General features: G+C 42.5%; 1 protein-coding gene and 1 long non-coding RNA gene across 7 annotated transcripts in view; one reads left to right on the forward strand and one right to left on the reverse strand.

The window, feature by feature from the left end:
• The window catches only part of LOC147029696 (V-type proton ATPase 116 kDa subunit a 1-like), a 504,511-nt gene that overhangs the window by 476,550 nt on the left and 10,461 nt on the right, over positions 1-17,500 (reverse strand). For all 6 annotated transcript variants that reach the window (XM_085872936.1, XM_085872937.1, XM_085872940.1 and 3 more), the window contains exons 2-3: positions 3,482-3,560; positions 3,004-3,101 (exon numbers count right to left, since the gene is read on the reverse strand). In XM_085872936.1, coding sequence (XP_085729062.1) covers positions 3,004-3,101; positions 3,482-3,560 — 177 coding nt within the window. The remainder of the gene's footprint in view (positions 1-3,003; positions 3,102-3,481; positions 3,561-17,500) is intronic.
• The window catches only part of LOC147029697 (uncharacterized), a 40,294-nt gene that overhangs the window by 10,525 nt on the left and 12,269 nt on the right, over positions 1-17,500 (forward strand). The window lies entirely within an intron of this gene.

Consider the following 17,500-nt stretch of genomic DNA (forward strand, 5'->3'; position numbering starts at 1 on the left):
CATTATTCTGTGAATTGTTGCCCTTGATATTTCTCAATGAAACAAAACAGCCTTCAAGTCAATCCATTTTTCTCCACATCGAATGCTTCGAAAATAATCATGATGCCATATCTTATCAGATGGAATTGGAGCCTTACCTTGTTGACATTATAGGATTTTAAATCTGCAAACTTCCTCGAGTCTTCTTCTTCTTTTTGCTGATGTGCACCTATACTAGTACACCGGTGCTCATGTCACCAACCTCAGAAGGATGACAGGCTGAATAAACCCCACTTGGTGTTAATTCAGCAGCCAACAGGGATCAAACTCAGGACCATAAGATCCCAAGCCAGCTACCCGAACCACTCAGCCAACACCAGGCTACTTCCTAGAGTGTTATAAGCTTCTTTCAAAGATCTCTTTTTGACATGAAAGACACAATAGTGGTTCGAGCAAGCCAACCAATTTTTGCTACCAAAGAGATCACCTACAAATAAAATCCATTCATTGGTGTTTCCAAACAATTGTTGTGTTGGACTTTGTTTAAAAATTCAAACAATTATATTCACCCCTAAGTTTGTGTTGTGGGTTGGGATTGGTGGTGGGGTGGGAGGGGAGGTAAGAGGAGGAGGGTTGGAGAGATCAGTTCTACACTTCTTGTCTTCCTACTCTCTCAACCATCTGCTACTAAGGCCTTGCTTCTGAGCACTTTTGGTCAGGTTGGGCAAGCGTAGTCTCAATCATGGTATGGTCCTGGAGTCTACAGTTGTCAGCAGCCAGCTGCACCATTGGGGCGAGAGAAATCCGCACGCTGTTTGATTCACCTGAAGGAAAACTCCACCTGATTTTGCCAAGTTTTGCTAGTTCTCTTGACTCATGCACTTCACATAAAGGGGTTCATCACTTTGGAAGCACCAATGAATGGATTCGGTAAATGTAGTCGCAAGAAGGTAAAACCGCTTGGCTTTTCTCATGCTGGCTTTTGACAATATGGGTGGTAAAAGGCCCCCAAGCTTGTAACAATAGATAAGATAACATGAAAAAAAATTAGATGACAGTGGCACTTTCAGCTAATGATCACAAAGAGGGGAGTGTTGCAAAAGTGGGTGGCATGACATTAACTGCACTTCTGCACTCTCTTCTTCCCACCAATTAAGCAAAAAGAAGAAGACAGATTGATTAATGGATGTGATATTGAGAATTGATATTCCATTAGCAAGTTCAACACATCACTTCGCTGATGGGAGTATTAAGGGGGGAGGGGGGAGAGAGAGAGAAAGAGAGAGAAGAGAAGAGAAGAGAAGAGAAGAGAAGAGAAGAGAAGAGAAGAGAAGAGAAGAGAAGAGAAGAGAAGAGAAGAGAAGAGAAGAGAAGAGAAGAGAAGAGAAGAGAAGAGAAGAGAAGAGAAGAGAAGAGAAGAGAAGAGAAGAGAAGAGAAGAGGAGAGGAGAGGAGAGGAGAGGAGAGGAGAGGAGAGGAGAGGAGAGGAGAGGAGAGGAGAGGAGAGGAGAGGAGAGGAGAGGAGAGGAGAGGAGAGAGAGAGAGAGAGAGAGAGAGGAGGGAGGGGACAGGAGGGAGAGAGGGGAAAAAGGGAGACCGGGAAGGGAGAAGTGAGGAGGGAGGGAGCGAGGAGGGGAGAGCAAGGAGGGGTGGGGAGCTCGGAGGGGGGAGGAAGAGCAAGGAAGGGGTGGAGTGAGGAAGGAGAAGCGGGCAAAACAACGCCTCACCAAACATCGCTATACACTCCGGGAGGGGGTGGGAGTGAGGAGGATGGGAGAGAGAGGAGGGGTGGAATTGGGGGGGGGGGAAAGGGTTTGCAAGGAGGTAAGCATGAGGGGAGGGGGTTCTGGTTTTGAAAGCAACACACCTTTCAATATAAGGTCCCATAGTTGACATTACATGCCAGAGCAGAAACTCTACCATGAAGTCCGAGGAACGGTCCTTAGAACTCGAGATATAAATGTGAGGAGGCATAGATCTGGGAATGGTTGGGTATATAAAACAATTTCTAGAGTGTTGAATGTTCCCAAGAGCACAGTGAGCTCCATCATTCGGAAATTGAGAGAATATGGAACTACCCAGACTCTTTCTAAAGCTGGCCGTCTGCCCAAACTGTGCAACTGGGCAAGAAGGACCTTGGTCAGGGAGGTGACCAAGAACCCAATGATCACTCTGATAGAACTACAGAGTTCCTTGGCTGAGAAGGCATGGCAGAACCTGCAGGAAGGACAACAGCCTCTGCAGCGCAGAGGGAACAATGAATGGAGTCAAATACAGACAAATCCTTCAGGAGAACCTGCTATAGAAAGCAAAAGGCCTTGGACTGAGGTGAAGATTTACGTTCCAAAAGGACAATGACCCAAAGAATACAGCCACAGCAACAAGGGAATGGTTTCAGAACAAGAATATAAAAGTCCTTGAGTGGCCCAACCAAAGCCCAGACTTGAATCCCATTGAGAATCTGTGGAAACACTTGAAGATTGCTGTTCACCAACACTCCCCATCCAACTAGACAGAGCTTGAGCAAATGTGCAAGGAAGAATGGGAGAAAATCCCCAAATCCAGATGTACAAAGCTGATACCGACATACCCAAGGGAGACTCGAAGCTGTAATCACTGCCAAAGGCGCTTCTACAAAGTATTGAATCAGTGGGCTGAATACTTATATAAATTAGATATTTCTGTGTTTAAGTTTCAATAAATTTGGAAGAATTTCTAAAAACACGTTTTCACTTTGTGGGCATTTTGTGTAGATCGGTGACAAAAAAATTTAATTCAATCCATTTTAAATTCAGGCTACAACACAACAAAATGTGACAAAATCAAGGGGTGTGAATACATTCTGAAGGCACTGCAAATTGCACAGGCAAAATATATTTGGGGAATTGTATATTAGTCACTTTACACTACTCATCAGATGTCAAACATAACACATTTCAATCCCACTTTCACAGTTGTGTGGCATGATGGAACAAACGCGAGGTATTGTTTTCACTGTGAAAATGCAAAGAGCCGTAAATCCTACCTCAATGTCGATCATGTCTCGCGGCATCAGACTCTCTGAGTTCCTTTCGACCCGTGATAAATCAAGGCCGGCTCGGAGGACCTCCTTTTGCACATACCCTGTGGAATCGAATGCACAGACAACACACTCTGGAATGGTCTTATTGAACCGCTCAAACACATCAATTCATAATAGAACTGTGTCATCACTTCCAAAGTCTGTGAGCATGTGACTCTTGATGGAGATAGTTAGCCTGATTTGCCTTTAGACTGGTAGCATAATTCATAGCACCTTATTCCAGAATCCAGGTGGTTGTAAATATGTAATGATATTTGATACTCAGCATACCCTCTCCCTTTTTCATTTATCTCCACCACCTCCAGCCACCTCCTCTGGCCCACGTTTTCCCAGCCTATAACTGTTACTTGGGTATTCATCAACCCAAACACAGGGAACAAACACATTATAAAAGTTACTGCATTGCTCGCTGTGTCCTTACGAATCCTCCGTTCCATTTCTTCACATCGACGAACTTCGTTCACAAACTTCCGGTTGAAGGCATTTGTCTCCGGGTTCAGCTGCACAAAAACAGATCACAAAGTGAATGGCCAGCGAATCAAGTTGACTTAAAAGTCATCACTTGATCACAACAGATGCTTTATATAAACATTTATACAAACATATAATTATATAAACACTGGGCTGCATTTGAAATATTTTTTTCAGCGGTCTGGGTTTTCTCAACGGTTCTTAGATGCTTTTTGCATGCTGAATTTAGAAATGTATCTCATTTCACTAAATCAGGTCAAGTTTTTATGCTAATCTCAATTTTTAGGAAAAAAATAATCAAAATTTTAGTTTTTTTAATTAGCATTTTTTTTATTCAAAATCAGTCTTACATTGACAGAAAATGTACAAACTATACATATAATGACACACAAGTACACTTAATGTGGAATAAAGTGCCTTCTCAATTACTTTCATTTCAATTTCAGAAAAATATCGATAAATCGTTGTTTCTGGCAACACCCAACTTCAGTCGCTCCAGCAGTCGCTGTTTTCCTTCATCTTTTTAATGTTGAATTTCACCTTTACGGTACTTGTGCGTCATTTTTATACATGGTTTGTACATTTTCTGTCAATGTAAGGCTGATTTTGAATTTAAAAAAATGCCAATAAAAAAAACAAAAATTTTGATTATTTTTTTTTCCTTAAAATTGAGATAGCAATTAAAAAATGCTAATGAAAAAAACTAAAATTTTGATTTTTTTTTTTTCCTTAAATAAATTTCCTTAAATTTTTTTTCCTTTCCTTTTTGAGATAGCAACTTGACCTGATTAAGCGAAATGAGATACATTTCTAAATTCAGCATGCAAAAAGCATATAAGACCCGTTAAACCTAGACCTCTGAAATGACGCAAACCAGTGTTATATGCCAAGCCGTGGATGCTTGACTGAGTTGAGATACGAAATGATTCCAAATTTTTTTTTTTTCATTCATCATAATGTTTCAGCAGTTGATAAAATATATCCTTAGAAGGATAATATCTACAGGAATAATGAAAGACAAATATCAGGTGCTGATTGCAGCAAGGAGTGCTCGCTGCAGAATTTATGGTCATAGTTTGTCTCCTGTGATTGCACCTATAACAAGGGTCCATCATGGGGTCATCACGCAGAACTGCCAGTTCCGAACCTTTGCATACAGCTCACTTGGAACAAATATATAGTGAAAGGCACAAGCCTTTGGTAACGAATAAATCTGTCACCTGACACCAAGGACAAGGTACTTTTTCACGTTGTTTTATCCTTCACTCCGTTGGTTTGCGAAATGTATGACAGGAAGAAACAAATTTGACAGATAAGTTCACTGTGCCCTTCAGCATTTCATCGTTTACAAATACTGTGCACACAATTCTTGAAAAGGAGAATTGTACAGAAAATTAGATTCATTTATTCGTTTAAAAAAAAACTAACTTTAAAAGTGTCGTATTATCTGTGTACACACTTTTTAACTCTACAATAAATACGGAACAAATTGATTGGCATTGTCTACCTTGAGCATTTCAGTTTTTGAATTTTCTGTTTGTTACCTCCACCGGAGAAGGTGAAGGAGGTTATGTTTTAACCCCCCCCCCCCTTCCCTCTGTCTGTTTCTGTGCACGATATCTCAAAAAGTTTTGGACGGATTCGAATGAAATTTGGTGAACAGGTTGGGTATGTGACAACGACAAAATGATTTGATTTTGGTGAAGATCCAGATCGGGATCCGGATACAATTTTGTTTTTTCTTCACCATTAATAGGGCCAAAAATGATATGTAGCATGATATCTCAAAAAGCTGTTTACAGAAAAAAAGAGTAAACTTGGTGGACAGGTTGGGCGTGTGACAATGAAGAATTGTTTCGATTTTGGTGAAGATCCGAATTTGGATCGGGATACGAGAGTTATTAAATTTTTTGGTGATTCTTCACCATTGAAAGATAAGGCCAAAAACGAGATAGAAATGTACAGCACATTTCAAAAATGTATTGGGCCTGATATGCTCTCGTGGATCAGGCATTACGTGGCAGAGATATGCGCTCTACCGAGTGCCCTTCTAGTTTATTATTGGTTTTAATATTTCAAGGTAGATTGTATTTTTTAAGCACAGAATCATGCCTTGGAGAACGAAAATCATGATTATCCTTTTCATCATCACTCTCCTGTCTCCTCAAAACTTCCATGGCATTTAAAAAAATGCTCTGAATGGTGTTAGGCAAAGCACTAGCAGATATAAGAGACCGATTTCCCTTTGGTCAGCAAGCAAAGGTTCCTTTTCATGATAAGGTATGGACACATGACCTCATGTACATGGTTCCAGGTAAGGTGTTCTCAATACTGCTACAGAGGACAAAGTTGTCCAATATTATATGATAGTTAGAGCCAGAGCATCTCATCCCTTTCATTTCCCAATGTCAAACTGGGTGTCGCCAGATAAGAGACAGGGAGGGCAATACAACACGTTTCCCTCCCATGTACAGAGAAAAAAGGTTCCTCCCAGCTGTCCATTAGTGGAGGAGAGGCAGAACTTTGTTTCATGGGTGATTCTGAACAGGTCATTGTGTTCAGGGCGGGGGGCACCATGCAGCCTAATTGGAGAAGCTGCGAGGTCGTGATTAGTGAGGGCCCTGGGACGGAGAGACCCCTGTGGCCCAAGATTGTTTAGCCTTGGGTGCAGAGACTTGCGATATGGTGGGGCTTACCCATAAACCCCAGTCTGGCAGAAAGTTCATGCCCTTTCTCTCTTGGATTCTCTTGCCTATCCTGTGCTCCTTGGTCTTGCAACTCTTGAGTGGTCTATTCCTATGCCACACACTCCTCATTTGAGTCTTGCTGCAGCTTGAATTTGATGCCCTGTGCCTTTTTACCCCCCTCACCCACTTTGTGTGATTGATTGTTATGCGTGAGCCCATTTTCTGCCTTTTTGAGATTTTGTTAAACCATGAATCGTGTGTGTTATTTATTTATTGATTAAGAGACTGTGCACCTCGTGTTACTGCCATTTTGCCATTGCGGTGTTTGGGGTTAATTAGTATCCATGGAGGGCTAAATTGCTATCAATCTTGGATCAGAACTGTATGTTGCGAGATCACTCTGAAGTGTGGACCGACTTTACCATTTGTCATTGGTTCATTGATAAACAGCCACAGTTCAGCTATTCATGGAGTTCGCCTCCAGTTCGTCTTGCACTACAAGACTAGGGCCGCTGTGTGCCTAAATTCCTGCTTGTAACTGCACTACAATATTTTGCCAATTGAGACAGCCATTTTGATTGTGGTTATCAGGCAGCTGCCATCCATGTGACTATCACCTGCCTTTCCCAATATTTTAAGAGGGGGGAAAAAAGCACTATTTAGCAGTACTGTAAGCCTGGTGTTGGCTTTAACGGTCAAGGTGGATGACTTAAGATCTTAGAGTCTAGACTCTAGAGTTTGAGCCCTTGTCAGCCGTAGAATTAACACCTTATGGGGTGGACTCAGCCTGTCATCCTTCTGAGGTCGGCAAAATAAGTACAAGTGTACTGGTTATCGAAGGCACTGCATTAGCGGCATAGTACCACCCCCAGAAAATGATGCAACCAGCAGCCATAGGCTGCACAAGATAGCTCGCTATAGCTAGCAGTATTGTAAAAAAATAAAAATAAAAATAAAAAAAAAACTTTTAAAAACAATTACATATAATAAGTGGAAAATAAAGAAGGAAAGGCATAATTTTTTAAAAAAAAGATAACAAAACAGCTTGAGAGAGAGAATCATGATAGATAATTCAAACAGTGAAGTACATGGCTCTGCGATTGGGAAGGGGAAGGGGGAGGGGGGTGGAGATGGAGGAGGAGAATTAAATAACTACACAAACTTAGCTTTACTTCACCTCCTGAGACATTATTTCCAACCTTCTACAATTTCCTCACGTGCTGTAGAGCATCTATTTGTCATCTCAATGTTTTCCTTATCACTTATTTTGTCTGTTGATCCACTTCTCTTAATCATTATGCTCTTCCATGAACATCTATACCCGCATTATCTGTATAAAAAAAGTCTCTTATTTAAACGAAAGATGGGAGAAAGAAGAAGAAAAGCAAATGCAACATTTTCAATGATGAAAATTTCAACAAGAAAGGAAGCAAATCATGTAGCAATTTGGTTAGCATGCTCATTATTTCAATTGCACTTCTCCCTAATAATACTTTTGACTTCGGAATCCAGCAAACAAGAAAGTCATCATTCAAAGGCATGTCCGACTGAAGGACAATGTTTTGCCTCTGGGTAAGTCTGGTTTGGCACCACTTCGTCAAAGGTCACTGCACACAGGAGCGAGGGATGGCTCCAATCGAGAAGCAGCTGGGGCCCATATATTCGATTCCAGAGGGGAAATGGAATGGTCAATAAGCAATAGCAGGAAACAGCAACAACTGCATAGGATTCCCAATCCATCAGCAGCAATCATTCCTCCTTCCTGCAGAATCCAGGGGATCAAACCGTCTCTAGCATCCTTTCTTCTTCCACCGCTTTCCTCATGCCGAGGAATGGCTCATCTCTCGAGGATTGCTTCCGTCAGTGCAATGAACAAACAATGTAACAGATGACACTGGATATCGGAGGGGCAGCAAGATGGTAAAATTGATGCAGCATAGACAGAGGAGCTCAAGAATGCGTTTTTTTATGTCGATTAACACAACTTCTCACTCACTTTATATTTTTCTCACTCTATCTTCATGTCATGATGACTTCTGAACAATTTTACAAGAAAAATTACGATTCACATTGCAAATGGCCAATAAAGAGGGGGAACTTCACAGCAAAAGAAGCACTTACAAATGGACAAACTAAGAGGAGACATAAATAAATGAATCAACCTCTTATGTCTACACCGAGCGTGACTCGTGACCATTCAACTTTCGTCTGTGCAGTGGGTTATTGCAAAGCATAAATTGTGGGAAATGTTCTTTGTCCTATTGTCTTGTCCTGATACCATAAAGCTGCAATCTGTCATCATCAACGATTTAAGCAAGAGCAAGAAACAAAATAATGACCAGCATATTTGTTAAACCGTGTCCCTCCATTCGTATATCACTGGGTCTGTTTCGATCAAAGTGTAATGGAGTCGTTACAAACACAAGAATGAGCACCAGCGTAACATTGATGGATGGCCGATCCTCCCCACACCGTCAAGCGCATAAGGCTGCTAAGGCATGTACATTGGCTGGGGGGTCCACAATCCTGGACGGGTCGCCACTCCGACGCAGGAGACTCGACTGGCTCATTTTTGCCAGCAAGCTGGTGCTCATGTTGCAGACCTCAAAAGGATGACGGACTGTCAATCTTCTTGGTGGTGTTTTGGCATGGCTGGACCTTTGAACACGAGGATCTTAAACTCATAAGCTAACCATCTTAGCTGTTAAGTCACTACCTCTCTCTCTCTCTCTATCGAGTGCAGCCTGTGGCTGCTGGTTGCATCATTGGTTGAGACGCGCATATGCCGCTGATGCAGTGTCCCCATTACCAGTACACTGGTGCTCATTTTGCCGACCTCGGAAGGATGACAGGCTGAGTCAACCTCCTGGTGTATTTTTAATTCAGCGGCCAACGGGGCTTGAACTCAGGACCCTAGGATCCCAAGCCACCACCCTAACCACGAAGCCAACACCAGGCTCAAGCCACCACCAAGCTCAATGCAAGATTGGCACAGCAAAAGCCTATTGTTACTTGTTTTTGCTGGAATGGTAGATATTCAAAAGAATAAAAACATTCCTGCACTTGTGAATTATAAATAGAGCTGCATTTGTTTTTAAAGGATAATTTTAATTATCTACTTGTGTCAAACAGATAAGATGAAAAGATTCCATGGGTTTGTGAAAGTTCCAAAAGGGTTGTAAAATAATTGCAAAAGCTCTGACATGTAAGAAGGTCGAAAGGAAGTTCTTGCCTGAAATTTTACTTTCTCCTTAATGATGTCGGGAAATAAATTGCAATATCCACATCATCAGGACTCAAACTTTAGCAGCTCTTTCATCACACAATTATTGTACATTAATCCATCATGTCACAGAGAAACATTCACTCAAATGAAATAAAATGTAGGTCTTCTCTTTAGGGAAGCAGAGCATTGTACAAGAATAACCAAATGAAACAACCACAACGTTGGCTTCCGCTTGCCTCCGCAAACCACGGAAAGACCTCAATTGTTTGCCCTCAAGATACGCGAAGAAGGCTCATGGAATTTCATTATGAGATCAATTTCAATTTTCTAAAAACGACTTTTTGCGACGTCAGCTTCATCAGTGAGCAGGACTTTGAATGAAAGTTTTCACATTACACATTTACAATGATTACTGAGAATTATTCATTCAATCATAATGCTTTGTTGGTATGGAAGCAATGCTGCATTTAATGTTACTATGCAAGCAATGCCTCCTTCCCTTCCAATACCCCTCAACGCCCCCCCCCCCCACCAAAAAAAAATTAAAAAAACAAGCCAAAGATGGGCTTTCATGAGGTGCAAACACTGGGGAATGTGAATTTGTTTGCAATGAAGAAACTGCTGCCCAGAAAAAAAGCATGCTCTAAAATGGCAAGCAGTGTAATCTGGTGTTAAAGAACCTCCTCAAAGACTAAACCACTTGCAGGGCCGGCAGAGGTTGGCCTGGAGATATGCACACTCACCTCTAAGCTGTCTAACCTGGGTTTGAATCCCGAACCAGCAATATCTCTCATCCCGGTGTTGACAGGCAGGGCGGTTCATCATTGTGTATGTGCTGTCCCTCGGATTGATGTTAAACTGGGCGCCGATTTACCTGCATTAGTTAGTAGATGTTAAAGATCCCAGGGTGTCCTTCACAAAGAGGAGGCACCCTGTCGCCAACACCATGAACAAATTACAAATTCCTGCCCCGAGATACAGATGGCATTGCATCAGCAACATGGCCCCACCCTCAGCCAATGATGCTACCCCACGGCCTTGTGCTGTACATGAATGATGAAGAAGAAGCCAACATGCAACCTGACAATTTGGACAGGAATTTGGAATTTATTCAACGTGACAGTGATAACTTTGACAAAGATGCCACGGGATGTCCAGCAAGTAATGCTAGCAGATGGGATAACCAGCTTCATGACACCCAGCTGAAACTCTCAAACCTGTCTCCCATATCCAAATCCAGGTGGCATCTAGTTAAGTCTGTTTTGGTAAATGTTCCCCCTCCACTCCCTCCTTTACCTCAAATGGCCGCACTGCTGACACCGCACGTGAAAAGGCTGAATGCCTAAACTCGGTGTTTGCTTCTAAATCTTGTCTCTGAAACCCATCGCTTTCTCTACCCACCTTACCCAATTGCACCCAACTGTTCGTGGACTCCGTGTCCTTTTCACCTGACAAGATGGAGAGCTTGCTAGAAAACCTTGACTCCGATTCTGCAACCGGTCCAGACTGCATCAGCCCACATGACCTAAAAACCTGTTCATCTGCTCTTGCTCACCCTCTCTTTGTTCTATTCACCCTCTCATTTGCTCAAGGTCATCTACCATCTGCTTGGAAATCAGAAAACATTACGACTCTATCTAAAAAAGGTGCAAAAACAGATCACTGCAACTACAGACCAATCAGCCTTCTCCCAATCATCAGCAAGGTTATGGAATCCATCATCGCTTCAAACATTAAATCCTTCCTCTTCTCCAATGGCTTGATTTCCGTTCATCAATTTGGTTTCAGACCAGGTCACTCTACCCTGGATATGCTGCTTCTGCTCTCCCAACAATGGATGGAGGTCCTCAATGCCAGACATGAAATCAGAGCCATATCGCGTGCTTTCGATATGGTCTGGCACACTGCACTGCTCACCAAACTCTCTTCCTATGGTGTCCAAGGACATCTCCACTCATGGCTCACAGACTTCCTCTTCTGTCGCAGCCAACATGTGGCCCTTAATGGAATTCTCTCATCCCCTCTTCCTGTCCAGGCTGGAGTTCCTCAAGGCAGTGTTCTGGGCCCTGTTCTTTGTCTTGTTTCCATCAATGATCTCTCCGACTCTCTGGAAAATCCTCCTTATCTCTTTGCTGGTGACTCCACCCTCTGCCGTACCATCTGTCACCCTTCAGACCGGCAAGCAGCAGCCCCTTCACTCTCTGCAGATCGTGGTAAAATCACAACCTGGTTCAACACATGAAACATGTCTTTCAATCCTGACAAATCTCCCTTTCACTATGTCTCTCCAAAAGGACCATCTGGAACCCCCCCCCCCCCTCACCCCATCAACTTTCTAAGCAATCCTCTTGAAGAAGTCCTGTTACTCAAGCTTCTAGGTCTCACGATGTGCCATGATCTTTTCTGGGAAAGCCACATCTCCAAGCTGGCCTCCAAAGCCAGTCATCCTCTGTCATGCAAAGTCCTTCCTTGGCCCACCTGATCTCCTGACCTCATACAAAGCTTTCATCTGCAGTATGATGGAGTAATGCTCTCTCCTCTGGGCTGGTGTTCCTGCCTCTCACCTTTCTCAGCTTCACGCTGTGGCAACCAAGGCATTTAGGATCATTGGTATCTCCCGTGATGAGGTTGAGTCTTTGGGCCTCTCACTCTCTCACCGCAGGCAGGTCAGTGGTCTTTGTTTCTCCTACCATCTCCTCTCCAGCCTCGCCACCCCCCCCAACTCTTTCTGAGATATGTCCCCCCCCCCATATTTCCACAGGATGCTCAACGTCTGCCAGCAACCCCTTCTGGTAAAACTACCAAAATCAAGAATCACTGCTCATCTTCACTCTTCCATTCCTCTTTTCCCCCAACTTTGGAACAAACTCCCACACTCTCTTCAATTCCACTCTTCCCTCCAGGTATTCAAAACAGCTGTTCTCTTCCATATCTTATCTTCTTCCATCGAAAACCACGATTTTTTTCTATCCCCAGCTAGTCCACCCCAAACCCACCTCCTTCAAATTCCCTGCTTTCCTTCCTGAAAGTCCCTGTAATGTCCATCTTGTATTCCTCATGTTCCCCACCCCATCCCTCTTCCTTCCACATATCTCATGTCTCTGTTCCCCACTGTTTTGTTCTTCCTTCTCCCACACCTCTTGTCTCCTGCTCCTCTTGTTGTGCATTCTGTGTGTTCGCTCTCATACGAGCCTTGACAGTGTAAACAAAAAAATATATATGTTATAATAAAATCTGAGAGAGAGGACACACATCGTGATGCCTGCAAAGCATCAATCCAACAGCTTATTGTTGGGCTGAGAATCAAATCCAGACGAGACAGCTGAAAGACAAAGTGTGCCACCTCTACATCATCCTGTCAGACTCCAAAAATTATACCTTCAAAAGAAAACAAATAACTGGAACTTCAGATGCATCTTGAAAAGTCAAAGATGTGCAGTTGTACAAATAATACACAGCAGAGAAAATAACATCATGACAGAGTAATAACAACTCTCAAGGAGGTGAATTCCAATTTTGGGAACGAGAGGGTTGAGTGGCAGGTGGATAAAAGATTGTTTTGTCTTTTGTGCAACTGCAGACGCATCATATCAAGTAACATCAGATCATTAAACTAATCAAAGTCTAAACCAAAACAAAATGGTTTGATCTTAAGAGGATGAGGGGTGGGGGGGGGGGGGGATACGCCAGAACATTGCAATTAAATAATTGGTAATGGAATTGGTCGTTTTGTCGAATACGTAGTATTATTATTATTGTTATTGTTGTTATAAAGGCAAACTTGAGCCAGGTAGCAGGCAAATACATTTCTGCTCGTTTACAGCCTTTTGCAGCAATGATCATATTTGGCTTTCAAGGCTTTCTGATGGAGCTACATGTAGTAAGGCTCGTCACTGTGAACTGGTGCTCCTGCCTCCCACATTGCTGCTCTTGAGGCAGTTGAAAACAAGGCCTTCTGCCAAAACGTAATCTCAAGAGAGGTGGTGGATTCCCAAGGAGTGTCAATCTCCCCCCGGTGGTAAATTGGTGGGCTCTCTATTTTATTGCAGGCTTACATCTCGACTTGATCCTCTTGTCCTCTCCTACCTCTGCCCTCCTCAAGCTGTACACATTCCTCCAGAAACCCTCACTTATACTCTCCCTCCAAAAGTCCAGACTGGTTGCCCACCTGCATCCATTTGTCTCCTTACTCGCCCTGATTGTGGAATTATCTCACTCTCTCCGATGTCTTATCCTCCACACTTCAGACTTCAGACTTTCAAATGTGCTGCCCATCACCATCTCACACGCTCACCCATACACATTAACAGTCTCTTCGACACACCTTTATCCTTTCCTATTTTGTTCTTATTCAGGCCATTGTTCCTCATTTTAACTCACCTTGAACTTAGTTCCGAGGAGCTTATGGGATGGCATGTTGTCCGTCTGTCAGTCTGTCCGTCCGTAAACACTTGCAACTTCTTTGAAACTACACATACAATTTTGATGAAACTTGACCACAACCTTCATTACCCGTGATGTACCAAAGTTTGTGCATGGCAATAAAAAAAAAAAATCAGCCGTTTCCCCCCCCCCAAAATAGGTATTTACTTTCTTCTCCGTTACATATTTTGTGGGTAATCCATGCCCACTAGTGCTTCCCTCATTATCTTATCCAGCCGTTGCCAGGTGAGCGCCCAGAGGTATTGCCCCTATTTTTGTTATTGCTCCATTCTCCCTTGTCTATGTCCACCCCCCCCCCCCGCCCCCTGCTCCCACAATACCCCCTGGCATCTTTTAAACCCACTGCCGAGGATTACGGATCAAAATCGTTTGTTTTTAAATATTCGTAATTGAGTGGAAATTTTTCAAAAAGTAAATGAATAAAAATATTATTACAGTAAAATAATATACATAGGAGTCTGGTCGTCGTCTTTTTCCTGTGCAGCACAAGTCTACAAGTAGCATCATTGATCGAGGGTATGGAAGTGTTGCTGATGTAGTGCCCCTGTAGGTTAGAGCAGTAATTCGGAATTTTGCCGAAATGCTGGAGATACACGTAGCTCCACCTACACTTCCTGAAGGACACCGCAAAGGATCTTTAATGTCCACCAACTAATTGTGACAGATGGATGCCCAGTTTAACGTCCCTCATCCATCTGAGGGACAGCACACACAATGATTAATACCCCACTTGTGAAACACCAGGATGACAGTTCATAGCTCGATTGTGATTCAAACCCAGGATAGACAGCTTAGAGTGAGTCTGCGTACCTCTCAACTATCCTGCTCTGGAGTGGGGATGCATTGCTATGCAGCCACTGAAAACATTTTTCAATTCTCTTTTGAACTTGTAGTTCACTTGACTCATTATAATCCTCCAATTAATTTTGCCTTCCAAACCCTGGAGATTTCCCCACGGAAAACCCAATCGCGGGAATCACACCCACTGCCCATGCCTGGGAGCTTTCGGCTGCTTTAAAATTATTTTTTGCACTTAATGAAGTTACACTTTGGGCATATTTGTAAATCTTTTCTTCACACAATATAATTGTTAGAACAGTAGAAAAAGTTAAGTTTAATGCTTCGGCAATTTCACATGATCTTGTGTAAATATGGAGAAGATGGAAAAATAGCCTTCCATAAACTAGAAGGGCACTCGGTAGAATGCATACCTCCGCCCTGTAATGCATGATCCACCAGAACATATCTGGCCCAATAGATTTTTGAAATATCATGCTATACAGTACTATATGTATCATTTTTTAGCCCTATCTCTCAATGGTGAAGATTAATTTTAAAAAGTAGCGAGGAGACGACGATGGTTCGCGGGCATTATTGAACAATGCCACAATAGGTACAATTGAGTTATTGGAAGCTTTTGAGGAAGCCCTACCTACCTACCATAAAAACCTATCTCTTCTGTCAAAATTGACAAAATCAACTCGGATTTTTTTATATGTTGTACTCATGGACATTACACACAGCTTCTAGGAAATGAAATTGCGAGAAAAAAAGTTCAAGTGGGCGTGACTCAGCCCACAAGGGGCGTGGGACGCCCCTCACACAAAAAGACACAACGAGACCATGATATCTCGCTTGTGTCCAAGTTTCATCAAGATCAAATCAAAAGTCATGGAGCTATACTCTGGAGAGAGTCACAAACAGACAGACAAGCCAGTAGGCAGCGATGGGTCACCAAGCATGGAAACTATAAGATAGAGAGCAAAATGGATGTCATATCGCGGATAGGGAATCACCTTAAGATTATACATATCAAATCTCATCCAGTTCCATCTACTGATAAGTACTCGGTATCCATTTGAATGAAAAATACCGAAAATGCGGTTTGAAATTGGAAATCCCCAAAGTTTGAGGGGGTGCTGTGGGTGAACAAAGATCTAAATCAAAAATCAGGCTGGATTGTTTGTGCACAATGTATTCCAGATTAGTGTGGATTTTCATGACCATCCGACCATAACCCGAGGAGGAGTAGCATTTGGCGCGAAGGCACCTCCAGCTCTCGCATATTATCGATTTTTGCACTGATTGACCTTTGACCCCTGACCGAAGCGAAATCGGTCAATATGTCCTGAGGCAAAGTTGTCATACTCATTGAATACCATGAACCTGCAAAGTTTCATTCGTATCGATGCACTCACCTGGTCGCTAGGGGACCTTCAATTTTGCCAATTTTCGCGCATACCCTAATTGTAGGGTCGCTGTGGGTAAAGTATTCCATATATCACAAAAACCGGAATATATTTGATAGAGCATCACCTGTAGATCATTCGTGCCAAATTTCATAACCCTACGTGGGATAATGGCTTTCAGAATTGATTTCGCATGAACGGTACCGATTTTGAAGGTTTTTCGGTTGTTGCTAGGGAACCAAAGCGTCCCTAGCAACCATCACAATTTCCAAAGCACGAGGTCATAAGATGTACCTACCACCCGAGTTTGGTCAAAATCCGCCCACGTTAACTACCAATTATGCTGATGACAAACGAACGAACATCCAAACAAATGGACAGAATTACTGACAATAAGGGTCACCTATTTCGGCGACCCAACAGACAGACAACACACAGACACAACGAAAATATTGGTCACTGCTGGTGCCCGCGAACCAATAATAGTAGTCGTATCCGGATTCGGATCTTCACCAAAATCAAATCAATCTGTCATGGTCACAACCCCAACCTGTCCACCAAGTTTCATCCCAATCCATCCACAACTTTTTGAGATATTGTGCTATGTGTCGTTTTTGGCCCTGTCTCTCAATGGTGAAGAATCACTTTTAAAAATTCGAGTAGCCGGATCCAGATCCGGATATTCACCAAAATCTAACCAGTTCATCCTTGTCATACACCGAACCAGGCCACAAAATTTCATCTGGATCCGTCCACAACTATTTGAGATATCCTGTTCACAGACAAACAAACAAATGAAAAATCACTCATAGAGTGACAACTTTGCAATAAAGCACAAAGTAGAATGGCACTCGGCAGAGCACATACCTCTGCCAGGTGGAACAGTTTACATTTTGTATCCCACTGATGGGCTGGATCCGAACCAAAATCCAATCCACTTGTTCTTGTCATCTACTCAACTCATCTACCTTGTGTTGTCATAACTCGTGCACAACTTTTTGAAATATCATGATATACGCAGTTTTTGGCCCCATCTATGAATTTTAGAAAATAGGCGTGTTGACCTTTTGACATTAGAAATTAATTTGTAGTTGAATTTGGCGACCTGACATGAAAATGCTCATCAAATTTCAAGTCAATCAGATGAAAATTGAGGATTTTCGAAAATTTGGCACAAATCGGCCTTTTGGCGTATTTTGACATTTTGGCCTATGTTTACCTCAAAATTAATAGGTGGTTGAATTCAGTGACCTGGCATGAAAATGCTCTTCAAATTTCAAGTTAATTGGATTAAAATTGAGGATTTTAGAAATTTGGCCTACATTGACCTTTTGATCTACGTTTACCTCAAAATTAATAAGTGATCAAATTTGGTGACCTGATATGCAAATGCTCTTCAAATTTCAAGTCAATCAGATGAAAAT

This window comes from Eptatretus burgeri, chromosome 3 (genome assembly GCF_056783735.1).
Source record: "Eptatretus burgeri isolate ZD-2024b chromosome 3, Ebu_testis_v1, whole genome shotgun sequence".
Classification (NCBI taxonomy): Eukaryota; Metazoa; Chordata; class Myxini; order Myxiniformes; family Myxinidae; genus Eptatretus; species Eptatretus burgeri.